The 25,145-nt window shown below is 40.6% G+C and overlaps 1 protein-coding gene across 1 annotated transcript in view; it reads left to right on the top strand.

Annotated features, from left to right (window-relative positions):
• LOC124555434 (lysosomal acid phosphatase-like) overlaps positions 1-25,145 on the top strand; it is a 160,836-nt gene that overhangs the window by 91,114 nt on the left and 44,577 nt on the right. The window contains exon 4 of the mRNA XM_047129344.1: positions 20,900-21,085. Within this exon, the coding sequence (XP_046985300.1) occupies positions 20,900-21,085 (186 nt within the window). The remainder of the gene's footprint in view (positions 1-20,899; positions 21,086-25,145) is intronic.

Genomic DNA, 25,145 nt, shown 5'->3' with positions numbered 1-25,145 from the left:
GCGCGAATTGTCGTATGAAGACGAATGCCTCGCCAGTATGCTGTCGATATGGTTGCACTATCAGTCGGAGGATGGCATTCACATATCGTACAGCCAACGGCCCCACATAATGCCACCCCAAAACAGCAGGGAACCTCCTCCTTGCTGCACTCGCTGGGCAGTGTATCTAAGGCGTTCAGTCAGACCAGGTTGCCTCCAAACGCGTCTCCGACGATTGTCTGATTGAAGGCATATGCGACACTCATCCGTGAAGAGAACGTAATGCCAATCCTGATCGGTCCGTTCGGCATGTTGTTGGGCTCATCTGTACCGCGCTGCATAGTGTCGTGGTTGCAAAAATGGACATCGCCATGGACGCCGGGAGTGAAGTTGCGCATCATGCAGCCTATTGCGCACAGTTTGAGTCGTAACACGACGTCCTGTGGCTGCACGAAAAGCATTATTCCACATGGTGGCGTTCCTGTCGGGGTTCCTCCGAGCCAGAATCCGTAGGTAGCGGTCATCCACTGCAGTAGAAGCCCTTGGGCGGCCTGAGCGAGGCATGTCATCGACAGTTCCTGTCTCTCTGTATCTCCTCCATGTCTGAACAATATCGCTTTGGTTCACTCCGAGACGCCTGGACACTTTCCTTGTTGAGAGACCTTCCTGGCCAAAAGTAACAATGCAGACGCGACCTAACCGCGGTGTCGATCGTCTAGGCATAGTTGAACTACAGATAACATGAGCCGTGTATCTCCTTCCTGGTGGAATGACTGGAACTGATCGACTGTCGGAACCACTCCGTCTGATAGGCGCTACTCATGCATGGTTGTTTACATCTTTGGGCGTGAGAAGGTATTCCACTATCAGCGTTCGCAAAATATCTTTCTATTGTTACTTAAAAGCTGTAATTGTGTTTTCCATCACTAGATAGGTAAATTGTTTGCAAAAAGAGTACGTAAAACACTCCTAACTTCGCCGTTATGCTCATATAACACAGGTATAGCTTCGTCTTACTCCTAGTCTGTGACGTCAACAGAGCGTTTTCGATCACGTGACCAGATATTGATATTTAATGATTTTTAAACTCTAATTACATAAAAGTAACAGATATTTTTTTAAAATATTGACCGCAAATGATGTTTAAATGTTATAATAATCAGAGTAACAACAACACGAACCATATTTTTAATATAGGAAAATAGCTTATTCCTAGGCAGTGTTGCGCAACACGTCGTAGAGTGGACGTGTTGGTAGACATGAAATTGAGTCGCGTATAGCACGTGTGGCGCGACGCAGCGCAGCGCGCGTTTTTGTAACATCACAGGTTCAAATGGGACCGCGAAATTGCAACGCGACGCGATTGGGACGCGACACACGCCTGCGCCAGGTCGCGCGGCGTTGCTCTTTGCGCCGTGAAAAAGACTTCGTCGGTTTTCTTTTACATATATATCTACATGAATACTCTGCGCCGCGCGGTCGTGCGGTCTAAGGCACTGCAGTCATGGACTGTGCAGCTGGTCCCGGCGGAGGTTCGAGTCCTGCCTCGGGCATGGGTGTGTGTGTTTTCTCCTTAAGATAATTTAGGTTAAGTAGTGTGTAAGCTTAGGGACTAATGACCTTAGCAGTTAAGTCCCATAAGATTTCACACACATTTCAACATTTGATTACTCTGCACTTCACAGTTAATTGTCTGGCATATGATTAATCGAACCACCTTCAAGGTATTTCTCTACCGTTCCACTCTCGAACGGCGCGCGGGGAATACGAGCGCTAGGCTAATGCCACACTAGGCGATTTTCTTCCCTCGATAATAATCGCGGCTGAAATAGTCGCCTAGGATGCCACACCTCAAACGATTACAAATCGCGGCGGATGAAGTCTCGCCGACGAAAGTAGGTGTCGCACTAGCGACAAAAATCTGTGCCTTCCGCGGTGGTGTTGCAGCTAGCCATGAGACACACCATGCATGATGACCTGTCATTCAAAACTAAGATATTTAGCTGCAGTAGCATTATATGTAGGTCGACGTCACAGAAGGCATAACCGCCAACAAAAATGGTGGATTCATCCAATTATTGTGAATCGTCCAAGTGAAGGAAAGTTTGTGTTGTTACACAAGAAACTTAGAAGTTATCCGGAGAAATTCTTTGATTATTACCAGATGACCGTAGCATCTTTCGACTTACTGCTCTCAAATACAGAAACTAACTTACAAAAGAAGGATACCAAGTTACGTGACTGCGTTGGTGCTGAAGAAAAACTTGCAGTAACATTGACGTACGTTTTTCAGTTAAATAGAGTAAGTAATTTACGAACATGAAAATACACTTAACATGACGTTAACATAAACTAGGTTACATTACAAGTTCATTTCAGCTGCCTAATCACCTGTGCCGGCTGGAGTGGCCGAGCGGTTCTAGGCGCTACAGTCTGGAACCGCGCGACCGCTACGGTCGCAGATTCGAATGCTGCCTCGGGCATGGATGTGTGTGATGTAATTAGGTTGGTTAGGTTTAAGTAGTTCTAAGTACTAGGGGACTGATAACCTCAGAAGTCCCATAGTGCTCCGAGCCATTTTGAGCCTAATCACTTGTAATATTCTTCAAATGACAAGATCGAGTCTTCATCCGGCAGTCCAATAACTGGTGAGAAATAAGTGATTAGATTCTCAGGTGTAGGGCTTTGTGAGCTTGTCAATGTCGACGTACCTGACGGTGCAGTATTTATGGAGTCAGTAGTAGTGCTGCTCTCTATAGTCTTTCGGCTGTAAGATTTTATTAATTGTAATGTTTTTATTTGAAAGTCTATTTAATCGTCGGTAGTCATTTCTTTTAAGTAAGACAAAAGAGATGTCAAAAACAACTCATCAGGATCCTTTTGTGGTGCAGCACAAGTTGAACTACACTCCTGGAAATGGAAAAAAGAACACATTGACACCGGTGTGTCAGACCCACCATACTTGCTCCGGACACTGCGAGAGGGCTGTACAAGCAATGATCACACGCACGGCACAGCGGACACACCAGGAACCGCGGTGTTGGCCGTCGAATGGCGCTAGCTGCGCAGCATTTGTGCACCGCCGCCGTCAGTGTCAGCCAGTTTGCCGTGGCATACGGAGCTCCATCGCAGTCTTTAACACTGGTAGCATGCCGCGACAGCGTGGACGTGAACCGTATGTGCAGTTGACGGACTTTGAGCGAGGGCGTATAGTGGGCATGCGGGAGGCCGGGTGGACGTACCGCCGAATTGCTCAACACGTGGGGCGTGAGGTCTCCACAGTACATCGATGTTGTCGCCAGTGGTCGGCGGAAGGTGCACGTGCCCGTCGACTTGGGACCGGACCGCAGCGACGCACGGATGCACGCCAAGACCGTAGGATCCTACGCAGTGCCGTAGGGGACCGCACCGCCACTTCCCAGCAAACTAGGGACACTGTTGCTCCTGGGGTATCGGCGAGGACCATTCGCAACCGTCTCCATGAAGCTGGGCTACGGTCCCGCACACCGTTAGGCCGTCTTCCGCTCACGCCCCAACATCGTGCAGCCCGCCTCCAGTGGTGTCGCGACAGGCGTGAATGGAGGGACGAATGGAGACGTGTCGTCTTCAGCGATGTGAGTCGCTTCTGCCTTGGTGCCAATGATGGTCGTATGCGTGTTTGGCGCCGTGCAGGTGAGCGCCACAATCAGGACTGCATACGACCGAGGCACACAGGGCCAACACCCGGCATCATGGTGTGGGGAGCGATCTCCTACACTGGCCGTACACCACTGGTGATCGTCGAGGGGACACTGAATAGTGCACGGTACATCCAAACCGTCATCGAACCCATCGTTCTACCATTCCTAGACCGGCAAGGGAACTTGCTGTTCCAACAGGACAATGCACGTCCGCATGTATCCCGTGCCACCCAACGTGCTCTAGAAGGTGTAAGTCAACTACCCTGACCAGCAAGATCTCCGGATCTGTCCCCCATTGAGCATGTTTGGGACTGGAAGAAGCGTCGTCTCACGCGGTCTGCACGTCCAGCACGAACGCTGGTCCAACTGAGGCGCCAGGTGGAAATGGCATGGCAAGCCGTTCCACAGGACTACATCCAGCATCTCTACGATCGTCTCCATGGGAGAATAGCAGCCTGCATTGCTGCGCAAGGTGGATATACACTGTACTAGTGCCGACATTGTGCATGCTCTGTTGCCTGTGTCTATGTGCCTGTGGTTCTGTCAGTGTGATCATGTGATGTATCTGACCCCAGGAATGTGTCAATAAAGTTTCCCCTTCCTGGGACAACGAATTCACGGTGTTCTTATTTCAATTTCCAGGAGTGTATGTGTCAAAACTGTTATCAACCCTCTTTCAAATGGATCCTGAAGTTTCCTTTTATTTGCTTTAGCAGTGGAAGGCTTAGAGCAGCACTGTTGGGTGGCGGTGCACTGTCTTAATGATACTTTTCGGCTTAATCATCCTCAAGAATAGAGGCATCAATCATATTTCCTGAGGTTCTGAAATTAAAAGAAACATTTTTGGAAAATCCCGCATGTCACTTTGTACTGTGCAAATGTGTATGATGTGATAAGTATGTAGCAAGTCGGTATTGAGTAGGTAATTAACTACCATATCCATTGTAAATATATTTAAATGTTACAAAATTGCAGAAGAAAGTTTTTACTTACTGCCTCAATTCCATGGCTTCTTGCAGGAAAGACATCTGTCTTTAGTAGACATACGGTTTTTTTTTTTCTAGTCGTTGCGCTGCCACACTTTTTATTTTCTTGTAATTTCAGGCTGCGACTGTATGCATCACGCATATTTTTCCACCGTTTTTGTACTTCTTTTCCTGTAGGAACGTTAAAAAAATTATTCTTACACCTGCTCATTAAAATTGATAAATTTCCATCAATCTGATATTGTGTTTTATGCTCTACTTATTTATAACAGGTATCTTTGAACGGGATGCTCCATGAAGTCTCTGCAATATGAGTTTTTACTCGTACTAGTCCACTCAACTATTGCATCTATAATTGAAGATACATGCAGAGCAATTTGGAACTGCGTACACCAAAGTACATACCAATGCCAACGAAAAAGACATACAAAAAATAGCTCTGAATTTTGAGAAAACTACAAATTTTCCTTACTGCATAGGTGCCACTGACGTAAGCACGTGCGGTTGGTGAAGCCCTGGAATAGTGGAAGTAAATTTTTTTATTTGAACACGTGAAGCAATACTGACCTTGCGACTTAACTTAGAAGAAAGCTTAAGGAAAGGCAAACCTACGTTTCTAGCATTTGTAGACTTAGAGAAAACTTTTGACAATGTTGACTGGAATACTCTTTCAAATTCTAAAGGTGACAGGGGTAAAATACAGGGAGCGAAAGGCTATTTACAATTTATACGGAAACCAGATGGCAGTTATAAGAGTCGAGGGGCATGAAAGGGAATCAGTGGCTGGGAAGGGAGTGAGACAGGGTTGTAGGCTCTCCCGGATGTTGTTCAATCTGTATATTGAGCAAGCAGTAAAGGAAACAACAGAAAAATTCGGAGTAGGTATTAAAATCCATGGAGAAGAAATAAAAACTTTGAGGTTCGCCGATGACATTGTAATTCTGTCAGAGACAGAGCAAAGGACTTGGAAGAGCAGTTGAACGGAATGGACAGTGTCTTGAAAGGAGGATATAAGATGAACATCAACAAAAGCAAAACAAGGATAATGGAATGTAGTCGAATTAATTCGGGTGATGCTGAGGGAATTAGATTAGGAAATGAGACACTTAAAGTAGTAAAGGAGTTTTGCTATTTGGGGAGCAAAATAACTGATGATGGTCGAAGTAGAGAGGATATAAAACGTAGACTGGCAATGGCAAGGAAAGCGTTTCTGAAGAAGAGAAATTTGTTAACTTCGAGTATAGATTTAAGTGTCAGGAAGTCGTTTCTGAAAGTATTTGTATGGAGTGTAGCCATGTATGGAAGTGAAACATGGACGATAAATAGTTCGTACAAGAAAAGAATAGAAGCTTTCGAAATGTGGTGCTACAGAAGAATGCTGAAGATCAGATGGGTAGATCACACAACTAATGAGGAGATATTGAATAGAATTGGGGAGAAGAGGCGTTTGTGGCACATCTTGACAAGAAGAAGGGATCGGTTGGTTGGACATGTTCTGAGGCATCAAGGGATCACAAATTTAGCTTTGGAGGGCATCGTGGAGGGTAAAAATCGTAGAGGAAGACCAAGAGATGAATACACTAAGTAAATTCAGAAGGATGTAGGTTGCAGTAAGTACTGGGAGATGAACAAGCTTTCACAGGATAGAGTAGCATGGAGAGCTGCATCAAACCAGTCTCAGGACTGAAGACAACAACAACAACAACAACAACAACAACAACAAGACAAGAAAAATTTGTACAAATTCAGAGTATTTATTTTTCTGACTCTTAAAATATTGAAAATAGTCTGAAAATACCTCTAAAAACACTATATTAAGTCATGCAAAGTTTCAACACAATTCATTAAATTGTTTTGGCGCAACAGGTTTGTGTGCATGTCAAACTATTAGAGGGAGAAGGAAAAATAAGAATTAAATTACTTTTTTAGTAGTTGTCTTGGCGAAAGTTACGCCGATTGTTATTAAACTTTGCATGCACCTATATGCAAGTATGTACGTACATCATCTTTCCTACTGAATTTTTTGCAGCCAATGATAACGAGTTCCACTTCTCAACTCCAACTTCATCTACACACACCTTCTTCCATGTTTCTGTCTTTAGCAGAGTCTTGCGATTACATGTTTTAGAGACAGGGATACTTATCCACCTCAGTTATTATCAGTTCACTGTCCAAATGATTCATTGGAACAACAATTACAGAGTTTTCTGACAGTGCCACACACAGAAGTGAGTGCAGTACTCTTGTGGCTGTTGCGAGGCTGGCGATAACAACAGTCTAGTGTAGCAGGGATGCCGACGATTATTGCCGCGCTAAAAATAGGCCCGGGCCCATTCGGCAGCGACAGACGCGCGCGGAATCTCACCGGAACGACAATTTCAGCGCAGTGTGACACCTTCAGTTTGCAATATGGAGATCCATTTATGGGGCGACAAAAATCGTTGACGTTCATCGGAGATAATCGCCTAGTGTGACATTGCTTCTTCCCCTTTCGAGTCGAAAGTAAAGTAGAAGCGAAACAAGTCCCTCTGCAACCAGTATACGTTTCCTCTTTCGATTTCCTTCAGTATTTACTGTCATCAGTGGACAAGCTGAAATCCCAAAATGGTCAGCTATATTTAGCAGATATCGAGAAACAATGAACATAGCATTCAAATGTGTACACGAGACGAAGTACGTAAACTGGCTATATACACTATTGGCCATTAAAATTGCTACACCACGAAGATGACGTGCTACAGACGCGAAATTTAACCGACAGGAAGAAGATCCTGTGATATGCAAATGATTAGCTTTTTAGAGCATTCACGCAAGGTTGGCGCCGGTGGCGACACCTACAACGTGCTGACGTGAGGAAAGATTCCAATCGATTTCTCATACACAAACAGCAGTTGACCGGCGTTGCCTGGTGAAACGTTGTTGTGATGCCTCGTGTAAGGAGGAGAAATGCGTACTATCACGTTTCCGACTTGGATAAAGGTCGGATTGTAGCCTATCCCGATTGCGGTTTATCTTATCGTGACATTGCTGCTCGCGTTGGCCGAGATCCAATGACTGTTAGCAGAATATGGAATCGGTGGGTTCAGGAGGGTAATACAGAACGCCGTGCTGGATCCCAACGGCCTCGTATCACTAGCAGTCGAGATGACAGGCATCTTATCCGCATGGCTGTAACGGATCGTGCAGCCACGTCTCGATCCCTGAGTCAACAGATGGGGACGTTTGCAACACAACAACCATCTGCGCGAACAGTTCGACGACGTTTGCAGCAGCATGGACTATCATCTTGGCTGCGATTACCCTTGACGCTGCATCACAGACAAGAGCTCCTGCGGTGGTGTACTCAACGACGAACCTGGGTGCGCGAATGGCAAAACGTCATTTTTTCGGATGAATCCAGGTTCTGTGTACAGCATTATGATGGTCGCATCCGTGTTTGGCGACATCGCGGTGAACGCACATTAGAAGCGTGTATTCATCATCGCCATACTGGCGTAACAGCCGGCGTGATGGTATGGGGTGCCATTGGTTACACGTCGCGGTCACCTCTTGCTCGCATTGACGGCACTTTGAAGAGTGGACGTTACATTTCAGAGGTGTTAAGACTCGTGGCTCTACCCTACATTGAATCCCTGCGAAATTCTACATTTCAGCAGGATAATGCCCGACCGCATATTGCAGATCCTGTACGGGCCTTTCTGGATACAGAAAATGTTCGACTGCAGCCCTGGCCAGCACAGTCTCCAGATCTGTCATCAATTGAAAACGTCTGGTCAATGGTTGCCGAGCAACTGGCTCGTCACAATATGCCAGTCACTACTCTTGATGAACTGTGGTATCGTGTTGAAGTTGCATGGGCAGCTGTACCTGTACACGCCATCCAAGCTCTGTTTGACTCAATGCCCAGGCGTATCAAGGCCGTTATTACGACCAGAGGTGGTTGTTCTGGGTACTGATTTCTCAGGATCTATGCACCCAAATTGCGTGAAAATGTACTCACATGTCAGGTCTAGTATAATATATTTGTCCAATGAACACCCGTTTATCATCTGCATTTCTTCTTGGTGTAGCAATTTTAAGGTCCAGTAGTGTACATTTTCTAGCTACATGTCTATAGACAGTCCGTCTACAATGTCTACAGACAATCGCTCGATTTTGTATGCAAGTGTGTAGGCCTACTTGCCCTTAGACGGGTCGAAGTGCAGATGTGACAGAATAACCGAAATGAGCTGTCGAATTTAGACACGCCCAAGGCCACATCGTGAATGAAGTCGCCCGATATGTTTGGGCACCGTTCAACATGTCTACAAGACAGGGTGTACCATTTGTAGCCACGTTTGATGGTGCAAGAACAGAGGTCACAAAAACCTGCTAACCAATGCTCGATGAAGATCGCACGCCATGTTAGCGACAGTCGGTTGCAAAGTCGATAGGAATTGCTGCTGTCATTGGATGCAGGTACATATCAACTTACTAGTGAATATTGCGAAAGAAATTGCTTGTAATAGATATTTTGAGTCGGATACATTTCAAATACCCATTTCTCACAGTGGCACGTGAAGTTCCACATATTCTGTGGGTCAAACAATACATAAACTGGAGAGTACTTGACTGGAGGAATGTAGTGTGGTCCTACAAAACGTGATTTTTGCCTCTTCTCAAATGATGGAAGGCATAGAATGCCCCAACAGCCCAATGAGGTGTTTACTCCACCGTGTGTGGAGGATGAAGCTCAGGCAGGAGGCTGTTGTATGACATTTTGGGAAGTGTTTTTCGTAAGGTGAATGGAGCCCACTCATTAAGGCCACCATAAACTTGAACTGTGGGGTTTATTTCAGCATTCACATTGACCGAGTGTTGCCCTCAATTTTAAATCTTCATGATGAGTATGTAATTTTACATCTTCATTTGAGTATGCTATGGACGCGCCCGTCTCCCAAGATGCCAACAGCCATGTTCCCATATATATTTCTCATTTGTCAGACTCTTGTGCATCGTATCTCACCTTGACTGAACTGCTAAATTGCCCAACTTTATCCCCATGGAAAATTTTGGAGATATTTGGAACAGTAAGTAGCAATCAACATACTCACAGTTTGGTATATACAAGATGAAGCAATACTGAGTGCCTTCAGTTGCCTGTGGCATACTTGAATGAACTTGTGGACACTCTTCCTTGATGAACTGAGACCAATATCAACGTTAGCAGTGTTGTTACAGGGCATTAGAGGGATGTCTCCCATGGAACAGGGTAGGAGAAGGGGGAGACAATTTTTTTCTCCAGTATACTTTTCTGTGTAGCTGCAACACAGCTTTCTCTTTGTGTGTATGCTACCACACTCCAGCTACGATTGGTAAGTGACACCATTACACAATCCAAGACAAAAAAAATTGATGCACCACTAAGGTATTATCCAAATAGGATGGAAATCGGTAGACGTGGTGACATATACAGGCAAAGAAATGACTACAGTTTCAGAAAAATTGGATGATCTAATCAAGAGAAAGTGTTTCACAAATCGAGCAAGCCAATAACGTGTTGGACTACCTCTTGCCCTTTGCAAGCAGTTATTTGGCTTGACATTGATTGATATAGTTGTTGGATGTCCTCCTGAGGGATGCCATGTCAAGTTCTGTCCAATTGGCACCTTAGAGTGTCAAAATACCAGGCTGTTTGGAGGGCCTTGCCCACAACGTTTTAAACAATCTCAACTGGGAAGAGAACCAGGGGGTATTTCAGAGTGACACCATCTGTTTCCTGTTAGTTAGGTAAGACTTGAACCACCTCACACCACTGCTGGTAACACCATAATATTCTGATTTACTTAAGAGAATGCTGTGGTTTACACAGTCAAAGGCTTTTGTCAGGTCACAGAAAATGCCAGTGGCCTCTAATTTGTCATCTAATGAATTAAGTACATTCTCATTGTACATGTAAATAGCCTTCTCTGTACCAGAACTATTAACAGACCCAAACTGTGACTTGGGCAATATATTATTTGCAGCCACATGCTTAAGAAGATGCTTGAATACAGCCTTTTCAAATATTTTTGAGAGAGCCGGCAAAAGGGAAATTGGCCGATAGTTTGATGGTATCTCTTTAAAGTCTTCTTGTAAGAAAGCCTTCTTGTAAAGAGGCATAACTTCAGCGTATTTTAGCCTGTCTGAAAATCTTCTGCTGGTAAGAGATAGATTACACAAATAACTTAAAATAGAACTGAACTCATATGAGTGCTGTTTGATTAACTTCATTGATATGTTATCATAACTACTAGAATACTTTGATTTTAAGGATTTTATGATTGATGCTACTTCTACTTCTTTGGGAGATATGAGTGTCATTTCCATTTTACTGAAGTTATTTGTGAAGACTGGTTTCAGACAGTCCATTGCATTGTTTACTGAATGTGATAACCCCAAGCTTTCAGTTACAGAAACAAAGTACTTGTTTAAGAAGTTTGCAACACTACATGCACTAGTTACCAATGCCTCATTTATTTTTAGAGCTATCTGTTCCTCTTCCTTTTTTGGCCCCACCTGTCTCTGTCTTCACTATATCCCACATAGTTTTGTTTTGTTGCCTGATGTAATTATCTGTTTCTCATAATAATGCTGCTTAGATTTCTAGATTACTTGCTTCAGTATTTTGCAGTATTCTTTATAATGCATTACAATGCTGACACCAGAGCTGTTCCTAGATAGCAGATATAGTATCCTCTTTGCCCCACATGATATCTTTACTCCTTGTGTAATCCATGGTTTATTTTTATACTTCTGTTTGATTTGAGGTACTTATAGGGGAAAACAATTTTCAAAAGAGGAAGTAACTTTATTAATGAAAGCTTTGTATTTTTCATTTGAGTCAGAAGTATTGTAAACATCAATCCATTTCATATCTTTCAGCAAAAATTTTCAATTTTTAATTGATTTATTACCCTCCTGTACACAGATTTAATAGATTTTTTTTTTTTATCTTGAGAAGTTTCAATATTTAACACAAGATGCTGCATGTCATAATCATATAGCCCATATACCATTTGTTTCATGATAAGACTTTCCTGCCTATATCTGTCTACAAAGATGTTACCAATAGCAGTCTCAGAGCATTTAATACCCTAGCTGCAAAGTTCAAAGTAGGAATTAAATTAAATGACAGTGTTAGTGATTGAAATAATTGTTCGTTGACAGAGCTTTTCAGTAAATCTACAATAAAAGTCACCAGCAACCACTGCTTCCTTGCTTTTTACTGTGAGATGGGACAATAGAGCTTTCAGATTTTTTTAATGAAGAGGTTAAAGTTTCTTGAAGGTGCTCTTTATATACTTACTGCTGCACAATCTTCCAAGTGTCCCTCTGAGCAAACTTCCTGAAATTAAAACAGTTTCTGACAAATGTGGTGATTTCTCCTTTCTCCATATTTTCTCTACAGAAGTAAGAAGCTAACTTGAATCCTGTAACATTTAACATATCTATCCCATTTGTCACATGATGATCAGAGAGGTAGATTATATCAACTGGTGTGCTCAGTTCTAATTCTTCAACACAAATGAGCAACTCGTTGGGCTTACCCCTTAGTCCTCAGATATTCTGATGCAGTAAGGGTAACTGATTTTGGGCACTGGCAAAATTAGAAATGGATGAAAGCAATTTTTCTGTTAACTTTTGAATATCTCAAGTTTCATTAGGGACTGTTTGCATGACTTGTGTATATTAAAATTTGCTTTCTGGCTGCATGTTTTACCAATGTGAATGTCATTTTCAACCTGTCTCTCAACGTCTTTTGTTTCTGGCCTGCCTATCCTAAAAAACTATTAGCTCAGGCAGTTTACCATTCCCTCTCCTGTGCCCCTTTCCTGAGAGAGTGACTTAGGACTGTAGAGGTATACCACTATAGTTGCAGCATATCCCTAATATTATTCCATGTGTACCTTGAGCAGTCTACATTTATAACTCTGCATGGCAGAGGATATATTCCATTGTACCAGTTATTAGGTTTTCTTCCCATTCCATTCATGTATGGAGCACAGGTAGAATGAGTGTTTGAATGCCTCTGTGCATATTTAATTATTCTAATGTGTCCTCATGGTCCCTATGTGAATTATACATAGGGGGTTGCAGTGAAGAAAACCAAGGAGAAATTTTGAAAAAGGAATAAAAGTTAAGGGAGACATTAAAACTCAGAGGTTTGCTGATGATATAATTCTGTCAGTGGCAGCAAAGGGCTGGGAAGAACAGCTGAATGGAATAAATAGCATCTGGAAAGAAAGATATAAGATGAAAATCAGCAAAAGTAAAACAAGTTTACTGTAATGGAATGTTGCAGTATTAAATAAGGCAATGCTTTTGGAATTAAATTAGGTGCATGTGGAATCAAATTAGGAAATAAGACACAGAAAGTATCATAGTAGATGAGTTTTGCTGTTTAGTCACCACAACTGATAACTGAAGCATAGAGGATATAAAATGCAGACTGGCAATAACAAGAAAAATATTTTTCAAAGAGAGAAATTTGATGACATTTAATATAAACTTAGGCAATGGTCTTGCCACAGTGGTAACACAGATTCTTGTCAGGTTACCAAAGTGCTGTCGGGTTGGACTAGCATTTTGATGGGTGACCATCCAGTCTGCTGAGTGCTGTAGGCAAGCAGGATGCACTCAGCCCTTGTGAGGCTAACTGAGAAGCTACTTGATTTAGAAATAGTGGCTCTGGTTTCGTAAACTGACATACGGCCATAGAGCGATGTGCTGACCACATGCCACTCCATATCAGCATCCAGTGATGCCTGTGGGCTGAGGATGACACAGTGGCCAGACGGTACTGTTGGGCCTTCATGACATGTTCATGCAGGGTTTAAAATATACACTTAAGTATGTATACATATATGGTGTCTGTTCTTTCAGACACCAGACTTGAACTCTTACAGGAATTGGCAAAATGCTGCAAGTAATGTAGCTAATGTGCAAGGGCCACTATATTAGTAGTGTGTGGATAAGTTTAGAATTTGGTTGCAACAGAGAGAGTGCTATGGTAGCACATGCAGTTGAGATGACCACTGTGTCCAGGTGGCTTAGTAGTCAGAGCAACTGTCCAGTAAGCATGAGACCCAGGTTCAAATCCCAGTCCAACACAAATTTTCAACTTCCCCCATTGATTTCAATCAATGCCCACTCACAGCCATTGCCTGTAATTACTTCTTGTCTCAATAAAAAAAAATTAAGTGTTAGGAAGTCTTTCCTGAAGGTATTTGTCTGACGTTGCCTTGAAATGTCAGAAAATAAGAGAATAGAAACTTCTGAAATTTGGTGCTGCAGTAGAATAGGTTCTTGAAATTATGTGAGCAGGTCAGAAACTAATTGAATCACTGATAGAACTGGGGAAAAATTAAATTTGTGATATATGTTGACTACAAGAGCAAGCAGATTGAAATGTAGGTAGAAATTAAGAAGAGACTTGCACAGGATTGGTTATGTAGAGAACTGCCTCTTTAGACTGGGTGGACAGTTTATTGTTAGGCAGGATGGAGCCTGTCATCTTGGATGGAGAGTCATTGACAGATGTAAAAGTAACTCCAGATGTCCTCAGGAAAGTGTGCTGTGATCTTTGTTGTTTCTATTGTACATTAATGACCTGCTAGACAACATGAATAGCAACCTCCGACCTCCTGCAAATGATGCAGTTATTTATACTTTCGAAAAAAATTACGAAAATATTTGATTAGAGCTTGATAACGTTTCACAGTGATGCAAAGCTTGGTAACTTGCTGTAAATGTACAGTGACATAAAATTATTCATTTTACAAAATGAAAGATGTAGTAATCTATGACTACAATACCAAGGATTTACATAGTTATAACTATTTAACTCGTGTAATTACCTGGCTGCAACAATTTGTAGGAATATGAAATTGAATGATCATATAGGCTCAATAGCTGGTAAGGCAGTTGGCAGACTGTGGTCCACTGGCAGGATACTGGGAAAATTCAGTCAGTCTACAAAGGAGGCTGCCTATGAATCACTTGTGTGTTCTGTCTTAGAATATTGCAGAAGTGTGTAGGGTCCAAACAAAATTGGACTCTCAGGAATATCAAATGAATACAAAGAAGGGCATCATGAATATTCACAGATTTGCTTGATGTGTGGGAGAGCATCACAAAAGTGTTGAAAAACCTGAACTGGCAGAATACTGAAGATAGAAGCAAATTATACCACAAAAGCTTACTTCCAGAATTTCAAGACGCAGCATAAAGTGAAGAATATCTGCCCTTGATTCCCCCTCCCCTCCTACATGTCACACCTATAGGAACCATGGAAATAAAATAACATGCATTAAAACACACAAACAGGAATTTAGGCAGTCATTCTTCCTGCATTCCATATACAAATGGAACAGGAAGAAACAGTAACATGGGGCACAATTAGTAGTAGTTTCTCTCATGTAGTTCAGTAGTTTACAGAGTGCTAATGTATAGATCTTATTAGTTTTATCACTGGCTCTAATAGTACATGCAAATAGTGTATTCTTTTGACTCAGTACATTTGTTTTCTGTTCATATTAATATTTAACAGGTGCAAACACAATAAAATTATAGGATTGTGAGAAGTTTGTCTATGCTTTCTGTGTGTTGATAATGATTCCTGACTTGGCTAAACCTCTTGGCTGTGTACGTCATGATACCCTAATGCAAAAGTTAAAATATTATGCAATAGTGGGCAGAACAGGATCATCAGTTTTATCTTGTTTAAATGACAGAAAGCAATATGTATCAGTTCTGTATCAACCACACAGTGATAGGTGCTCAGAATTTGTAGCAGTCAGACATGGCATATCACAAGCTTCGATTTTTGGTCCTCTACTATTTCTGATATATAATGTTCCACTCGCAGTTTGAGAAGATACAAATTTTGTACATTTTGCAAATGATCTGAGTATTGGAATAAAAAATTGTACCAATCCCCTTAATGAAAAGGCATCTAATGAAATATTTGAAAATATCAACAGATGGTTGAAGACAAATGGATTATCATTTAATTTTGACAAGACTCAGTACATACAGTTCAGTACCTCTTACAGAACTCCACAAGCTATAAAAATAGATTCCCCAAACAGTGAAAGGTGATAAATAAGAAATGGTAATTTTTGCATCTACAGAATGACCATTTGAGATGATTGGAAAACCAGCTGCTTAGAATTAAATGCCTTGATTCAGCTGTGTTTACTGTATACATAATTATTGCTACAAGTCATTTAAAAATATAGAAAATACTTTATTCTCTATATTTCTGTTCACTAATGAGTTATTAAATTAATTTCTATAAAAACTGAAGTTAGAGGGATAGTATTTACAGAATACAGAAGTGTGTTATAAGAATTTTATCAGGTGTTAATTGTAGAACATTGTGCAGAGATGTCTTTTAAAAGCTGGGTGTTTTCACAACTACTTCACAAAAAATGTGTGTGTTTCTCTACTAATGTCAACACTAAGAAGTCTTTGTAGAAGTTATTTTTGACACTAAAGCTATCTTCATGCTTTTCATTATTTGTGATAAGAGAAATATTGGTAATGACAAAGGACATTACTGAAAATATGTATGCATAGCCTGACAAAAACAGTGAAGCTCCTAGAAGACATAATTTGGTGTCTATGTTAGTGTTGTTCATGTTTATTGTTGTTATCAGGCCTGGCAGGGTAAGAAAGGGGAGTGAATGGCGTTAGATGTTGAGTGATCACTATGAAAGGCATGGAGATGCAGCATATTCATGTCAGACAGCTTTTACAGCATGTGACACTGTTGGAAGGGGCCTCATTGTGGGTCTCCATTTCATCGACTGGTCAAAATGTGCAGTATCCAGATGTGTGGGACATTCAGAAGTGAAAGTGAACTTGGGAACTTGAGGGAAGATGTACTTGCTGTCAAGGTTCAGGTTTACCACATCTGACTACCACAAGGGTCAGATGTCAGATCACATCACAGCCTCTCCTTAAATCTGTGCCCAGTGTTGGTGAATTTCAGCTGTGTTTACAGATTTCACCCACAGGAGTCAAATAACTGAGTGATCTTCTTTGAGAGACCAATTTTCCTAATGAGTCACCATTTATGTTCACTTACAACTAGCAATGTAGGAGGCTGGTGGCTGAAATTCTGCAAAATTGCCAACCATTTATTTACTCTACACTACTAATTTCTCTATAAGAAATTCTGGGATCACTGGCCTTGTAACCTTAGTTTCTGATCACCCCTCACATAAAAACAGCAGGAAAAAGTATATAGATAATCTCCTTTGTCATTGTCAATTTCCATAAACAAAAATGAAAAATGTGAACATAGAACCACTACCAAAAATAACATCTGTAAAGATGTCTAACTATTAACAATAATACAGAAGGGAGTTGGACACCTGTGTAATCATGCATTGAACAACACACCACAGCACATTAAAAGTCATGTAGATAATCTGGTGAATTTTAATACTGAATCAGTGAACACACTGATGGGCAGCACTTTCAATTCCACTGAAAAGTATCTTCACAGAAACTCATAATTTTAATGTTTTAGAATCATTTATAATTAGAATTAGCACCGTAATATAGTAACAAAAACTCGTCTCACTGTATTATGCATACATTATATTAAATGTGCATCTCAGAAACCACTCTTGCTTGAATCAATGGACTACAACATAATGTAATGTACAACATCATCCATGCTGTCAGGTTTGGCAATATTTTCCTACTTCCTCATTCGAAGGCTTCATTCCACTTTTAATTGAGGACCATTGATTTCTCTCAAGGCATTTTGTGTTAACATCCTTCACCAATATGTTACTAAAACAATTAATCATATAGCAGTTGAGCTTATTTTGGACTGCCTAGTATTCCTCATCTGTACTGTATTGAGCATCAATTACGGTCATACCACCCAGAGATCAGACGTAAGCTTGATGTCACTGGACCAGAGGGAATCCGAAACTGTGTGACACAGCTATTAAAGCACTGGACTTGAATATAGAGAAATGAGATTTAAATCTCTGTCTGGCCCTGCAGGTATATTGAAGCTTCTTTGATGATGTATTAAATTGGTTCAACTCAATGCTGCAGTGGTTCCTTCAGTGATGTCAAGACCAATTCCATTCACCATTCTACAAGCTTGAGCTCCATTTCCAATAACCCTGAAATCAACTGAACATTTGAAACCTAACCTATTTTCACATTCAAAGTGAAATATTTAAGGGTTGTGATTCCTTAAGTAATTTTCAAGAACCACCTAGATAGCCAAGCGCATTAATGTGGTGATGATGATGATGATGAGCGTTTGGCGTCATCGGCCGGGAGGCCCCTCGCGGGGCAGGTCCGGCCGCCATATCGCAGGTCTTATTACATTCGGCGCCACATTGGGCGACCTGCACGCCGGATGGGGATGAAATGATGATGAACACAACACAACACCCAGTCCCTGAGCGGAGAAAATCTCTGACCCAGCCGGGAATCGAACCCGGGCCCAGAGGACGGCAATCCGTCACGCTGACCATGCAGCTACTGGGGCGGACATTAATGTGGTGCTTAGAGGATTCAGGGAGGTGAGCCTGCCCTGGATCAAATCCACTTCACATATTAATGATGAGGCCTGAAGAACCAGCCATCTTGGATGTGGTTTTTACGTAGTTTCCACATCCAACTAGGTAAGCACTGGTTTAGTATCCATGCCCTGCCTCAGATACATGCTGTGCAAACATTTAAAAAATGAGATTTACTCTAGGTGCAGACAGATGGGGTACACAAATTCTGTCCCAGTAACACCAGGAAGGGCATCTGCCAAAACCCCTATACCAATGCCAGTCCCATAGAGAAATGGGAAAAGGTGAGGAGGAGGAAGATTCATTAAGTACTTTTCAAGCTATCCAAGAAATACTCCTAGTAAATAAAATCATCAAAAACTCTGAGATGGATTCTTATACTACAAAAGCAAGATAAGGATGTGTCCTTCTTCTGGATTCCAAGGGTATATGAGAAGACAATCTGATAGGGCAACCATGGAAGCTGTGTGGTGGTATGTTGTGCCATCATTCTGTATGTCATTACTGCATTTTTGCGGCACACTTGTGTGAGCACTTTTAATGAATGAAGTCAGCACATTGTAATGGATGGATAATTCCTTATTCTGTATGCCAGATTGGGAACATATCAAAACTTTAAAAAGTCTTCTGAATCCTTAAAAGCATAATTATAGTGTTTAATATGCTCACAGCAACATAACTTGTTAAAAATATCACATGAAAAGATAAACTATAATGTTTGAAATGACACTTGTGTGATTTCTTCTGGAATGTCATGCGCTTAAAATTAAAATGAAGAAATAGAAAACACCTTTTTCTTTTGACTGTAACATAACAACATGATCCAAATAAGAAACAAGGAACACACATGCATGAAGCTTTCACAGAAATATTTTCTTCATTTTGATCTTTGCATGCTTTATTCCTCTTATGTGACTATGTAGACAACATGCTAAATAAGCAAAAATAAGATTCATCAGTTTATAAAAAATTACAAATTGCCATAATTGCTAATATGAAGAATCATTTAAATACAGTTGAAGCAGTGGAAAATTTGGGATGGAATAGAATATGAAACAGGATAGATTGCCACTCACCATGTATTGGACAAGTTGAGTGGTAGACAGGAACATTGAAAGAAGAATGCTTGATATCATCATTTATTGGACCAGGTCCTTCATCAGATGCACACATAGCATTCACACCTGCATAACTCACATGGCCACTGATATCTGTGGGCAATAGCTGATAATATCAAGCCATCTGCTTGCAGTATGCCTGTCTGCCACTCTGTGGTGAGTCGCAGTCTATCCTTTTTCATATTGTTGCATGCAGTTCTGTGTGTGTGTGTGTGTGTGTGTGTGTGTGTGTGTGTGTGTGTGTGTGTGTTAACTCGATTTATGAGGTAAAGTTTAAAAAATTTATACTGTTCTAAGGACAAATAAACTAAAAACACAAGAAATTCAGAGCAAATTTGAGGTGCGGAATAGCAGTTGATCATCCTACAAGACCATTTTTCACACACAGGTTCCTGATCTCTAATTTCTAACACATTGTCTTCCACCATTGTTAGCATATATTCCATTACAGACAAGGCAAAATATATGGTATCAGTGTGATTTTTGCCCAGTTCATAGAGCTGGCTGTTCTATAGCATATATTGAACAAAGGTTACCTCAGTGCTCCATTGAGCAAAGAGAACTTGTAAGTTAACCAGCCTGTTCCTCTGGACCAAGACACAGTTCTATGGTGAGAGATAAAAGATTCTTTAAAAGATTGTATTTTGTCATGACAAACAAACTTGTATGTAGTTCTTTGCAGTGTGTAGGAACTGATTGTGTTCAAGACTAAAAGCATGGATACCTCCTGCTAATAGCCACCATTTTGAACATATATGAAAAGAGAACACATCTGCTTGCACTTGGTACAGGTACCATGCTAGCAGTGGTTCTAGTGGGAGCAAACAGTAATTATCAGAGTACAATGATGATACCTCATAATGTATTTGTTGTAGACAATGCATCAAACTCCATTGTGATGAAAAAAAAAAAACTATTGTTATCAATGTTGTATTTATGGCATTGTAAAACAGTATTTCCATTATTTTTAGAATAACAGTTTAAGTTAATTTTTTTATAGAATGTACTACCATTTTATCATTTTGTGTGTGTATGGTGGGAGGGGGAGGGGCATTGATTACACATTGGTCTGAGAAATATTTATAATGATAGCTGTAGGTGATTCATCATGTATATACAACCCCCCCATCTAACTACTTTATTTGCTGTAAAACTCCGTATATTTAAAAATGTAATGATGATAGAGAAACACATTAAACAATTCTTAATTTTGTAAAAATTATTTTTTGCTGTTTCTGGTTTTGGACATTAATCAATCATTGGTTAGCAGCCCAAAATACACAATATTCCTCATGCAGAGAAAGGAGACACTCTGTAAAATGTAATGCATTAGATATATTGTGTGAAGTAGGCTATGTTAACTTGGTGTGGGACTACACCTGAGACCAGCCTCCCCCTCCCGCCCCTCCCCCACTTTTTTTTTAAATAGGCGTTGCTGGTTTCCGTCTTTTGCTGTCTCTGTACATGCAAATGTTATATACGTTGGTACTAGTTCTATCCAAAATATCATTCGTCCAGTAGATACTTGTATACATTTCTGACTGTAATTTTCTTTATAGCTGATTGTAATGAAAAAGCCATGCCCCAGATACGAGAAAGAACTTCAGCAGATGTATAATTCACCAGAAATACAAAAACTTAATGAAGAAAACTCTGAGCTGTATAAATATTTGTCTAAACACACAGGAAAAACCATTCAGAGTATCCTGGATGTTGAATATCTGTACAATACTCTGGAAATTGAGGTATGTTCAGAAGATGCTCCTTTTAATTAACTCATAAATTAAATCTATAACTGATAATAAAACATGAATATTCTGTTTGTATAAAGAATTTGAATGGTCATATCATGAAACAGGTTTCAGAAATAAGCTACATTCAAATACATGCCACATTTAAATAACATAGGTTTAGAAACAAAAAAAATTCAGGGCTATAAAAACAGATACAGAGTAAAACAGCAATATCTTATGAAAGTATTAAAAGGCACAAAAATAGTTTAAGTATATGAATGCTTGTCATGACGTAAACAAAACACCGTACCAGATCACAAGCAAATGTAGAGAGTAAATAGCCTAATTCAAAATGTGCTAACTGGAACTTGGACCCAGATCAGTGCCTTTTATGAGTAATGCTCTCAAAAAGTGAGCTATCTAAACACATCTCATGGGCTACTTCAGTTGGCAAAGATCATAATTCAAGTACCAGTCTAGCACCTACTTTTCATCTAGCAAGGAGCTCTGTAACAGTGTACACTTCATTGTAGAGTGAAATATTCTTTAAAGTTTAGTTGATAGCTGCTAAAGATTTGCAACAATCTTCTCCTCCTCTCTTGTGTGGCTCTGTAGTCATGGGATACAACCCAGTTCATGGTTGGGCAATTATTTTTATTTTTACTTTGTGGTCAGATGCGCTATCTCCTGCCAAAATTATCAGTTCATCTGAAAGAAATGCTGTGTGTTGTACCTGTTCTGTGAATTGTGTGAAATATGCTCTGTGTACCATATCCTATTTAAATTGTTTGTGTTTAATTTTGTCTGACGTGGAGATTGGAGACCAGCCCAGCATATGCCTAGAAAAGGGTGACAAACTGACTAAAAGCCTCACTAAGCAGGTAGAGGCACCAAAACAAAGGCTACTAATCTAGTGCATGGACACAGTACACGTCTGGCTGACCTGTTGTCTCATAAGCTAATATGCTGCAAGTTATGCTATATGAATAGGTTAAAGATTTACAACAATGTGTTCTAGAATTCAATTCCCTCGAAGAAAGCCATTGCAATCAATACCCTCCACATCAAGACAAGGTGCAACTTGAGGTAATGATGTCTGAGACTTTTAACACAATGTAGAAGTAATAGAGAAGAGAGAAACTTAATTTTTCAAGACAGGTGTTTATGGTAGTAAACAAAAGTTGGTCCGCTCAGCTAGCTGTGCTGCTTCCCAGGTGGAAAGGTGTGGTGGAAATTGAGCGAGGTGGCACAGTGGTATGACGCTGGACTCGCATTCGGGAGGACGACAGTTCAATCCCGCGTCCGGCCATCCTGATTTAGGTTTTCCGTGATTTCCCTAAATCGCTCCAGGCAAATGCCAGGATGGTTCCTTTCAAAGGGCACGGCCGACTTCCTTCCCCGTCCTTCCCTAATCCGATGAGACCGATGACCTCGCTGTCTGGTCTCCTTCCCCGAAAACCAACCAACCAACCAAAGGTGTGCTAGTCCCCGGCATGAATCCGCCCAGCAGATTAGTGTTGAGGTCTGGTGTGCCAGCCAGCCTGTGGATGGTTTTAAGGTGGTTTTTCATCTGCCTCGGTGAATGCAAGTTGGTTCCCCTTACTCTGCCCCAGGCAAACTGCGAACATTTGTTCCAGTCTAAATAAGTAATCGCTTGTCTTTGTTGGCCACCAGATTAAACTACAGTGTTCTAAGCTCACTAAAAGACTCAGGTGTGATAATACTCAGGAGTGACTTCTAAGATGTCAAATAATTACTGGGTATTGATGCATTAAGTACTTGTGGCACACACAAATGGTATTGAAAAATAGTACTTTCCACGTTCACTGACTACTACCTCATACAACTACTGGAACAACTACATGAATGATAAATATTTCATATATATTGCTGATAAGTAGGTCTCACATTATAGGCATTATTAACAAGAAAACAAATTTTAGTCATCATATTGCCATTTTAGTAAGAATTGTTACTAAACATATGAAATAAATTTGCAAGAAAACTGTATTTTGAAAATGTTTGCTATAGTAGATTATTAAGCATTAAATTGCACAGAATAAGATCATAAATTAAATTTCACACAGTCCCTGCAAAATTAAATAAGAAAATCTATCTTGAATTTAACATAAAATTTAGACTTACCAGTTAAGATTCTTTGGGCAGATTCTTCCCATATATAGGTATAAATCACACACCTTTGTTTTGTACTAGGCATAACAGAATTTCAAACTTCTGTACTACCATTCATGGATCAATTTGGTGGTAAAATAGAGGACAACAAATCAAAATTTGAAAAGTTAAATTCAGTAATTAAAGGTGGATATAAGTGCCCTTCATGTTGGAAGGCATTTGTGAAATCAAATGAAGCACCTGTCGGTACGGTATTCCTCTCATGTTTTAAACTGATTATCCAGTTACATGTGAGTGGAAGACATTATAGATTACCCTCTTGCATTATAAGGGTCATAGACAATCCTAAAAAGTTTTAATCCTATGTTAAATTGGTAAACATATCAAACCCACCATGCCAAATACTCAGTGACCAAAATGACATTGAAACAGAAGGTGACAGCGAGAAGGTCAAAATACTAAATTACTTCTTCCAAAATTGCATCACTGCAGAAAATTTCTGTGCAGTTCCTCTTTTCAGTTGTTGCACTAATGCTAAAATAGTATATATCAAAATGAGTGACTGTGAGATAGAAAAACAACTGAAAGTACTCAAGAGAGGGGAAGGTAACTGGGCCTGATGTAATAACTTTACAATTCTACATAGTGTATGCAACAGCATGTTCTCTTCTTGTAGTAGCAGCAGCCTACCATAGGTCACTAGGGGAACAAAGTGTTCCAATGTTGTTATTGTGGTCTTCAGTCCAGAGACTGGTTTGATGCAGCTCTCCATGCTACTCTATCCTGAGCAAGCTTCTTCGTCTCCCAGTACCTACTGCAACCTACATCCTTCTGAATCTGTTTAGTGTATTCATCTCTTGGTCTCCCTCTATGATTTTTACCCTCCAATACTAAATTGGTGATCCCTTCATGCCTTATAATATGCCCTACCAACCGATCCCTTCTTCTAGTTAAGTTGTGCCACAAATTTCTGTTCTCTCCAATTCTGTTCAATGCCTCCTCATTAGTTATGTGATCTACCCATCTAATCTTCAGCATTCTGCTGTAGCACCACATTTCTAAAGTATCTATTCTCTTCTTGTCTAAACTATTCATCGGCCACGTTTCACTTCCATACATGGCCACATTCCATACAAATACCTTCAGAAACGACTTCCTCATGCTTAAATCTATACTCGATGTTAACAAATTTCTCTTCTTCAAAAATGCTTTCCTTGCCATTGCCAGTCTGCATTTTATATCCTCTCTACTTCGACCATCATCAGTTATTTTGCTCCCCAAATAGCAAAACTCATTTACTACTTTAAGCATCTCATTTCCTAATCTAATTCCTGCAGCATCACCCAATTTAATTCGACTACATTCCATTATCATCGTTTCGATTTAGTTGATGTTCATCTTATATCCACCTTTCAAGACTGTGTCCATTCTGTTCAGCTGTTCTTCGAGGTCCTTTGCTGTCTCTGACAGAATTACAATGTCATCGGCGATCCTCAAAGTTTTTATTTCTTCTCCACGGACTTTAATTCCTACTCCAAATTTTTCTTTTGTTTCCTTTACTGCTTGCTCAATATACAGATTGAATAACATCAGGGATAGGCAAAAACCCTGTCTCACTCCCTTCCCAACCACTGCTTCCCTTTCATACCCCTCGACTCTAATAACTGCCATCTGGTTTCTGTACAAATTGTAAATAGCCTTTTGCTCCCTGTACTTTATCCCTGCCACCTTCAGAATTTCAAAGAGAGTATTCCAATCAACATTGTCAAAAGCTTTCTCTAAGTCTACAAATGCTAGAAACGTAGGTTTGTCTTTCCTTAATCTATTTTCTAAGATAAGTTGTAGGGTCAGTATTGCCACACGTATTCCAACATTTCTACAGAATCCAAACTGATCTTCCCTGAGGTCGGCTTCTACCAGTTTTTCCATTCGTCTGTAA

The sequence above is a fragment of the Schistocerca americana genome, chromosome X (assembly GCF_021461395.2).
Source record: "Schistocerca americana isolate TAMUIC-IGC-003095 chromosome X, iqSchAmer2.1, whole genome shotgun sequence".
Lineage (NCBI taxonomy): Eukaryota > Metazoa > Arthropoda > Insecta > Orthoptera > Acrididae > Schistocerca > Schistocerca americana.
The sequence above is the reverse complement of the archived record's forward strand: the minus strand, read 5'-3'. Positions and strand labels throughout refer to the sequence as shown.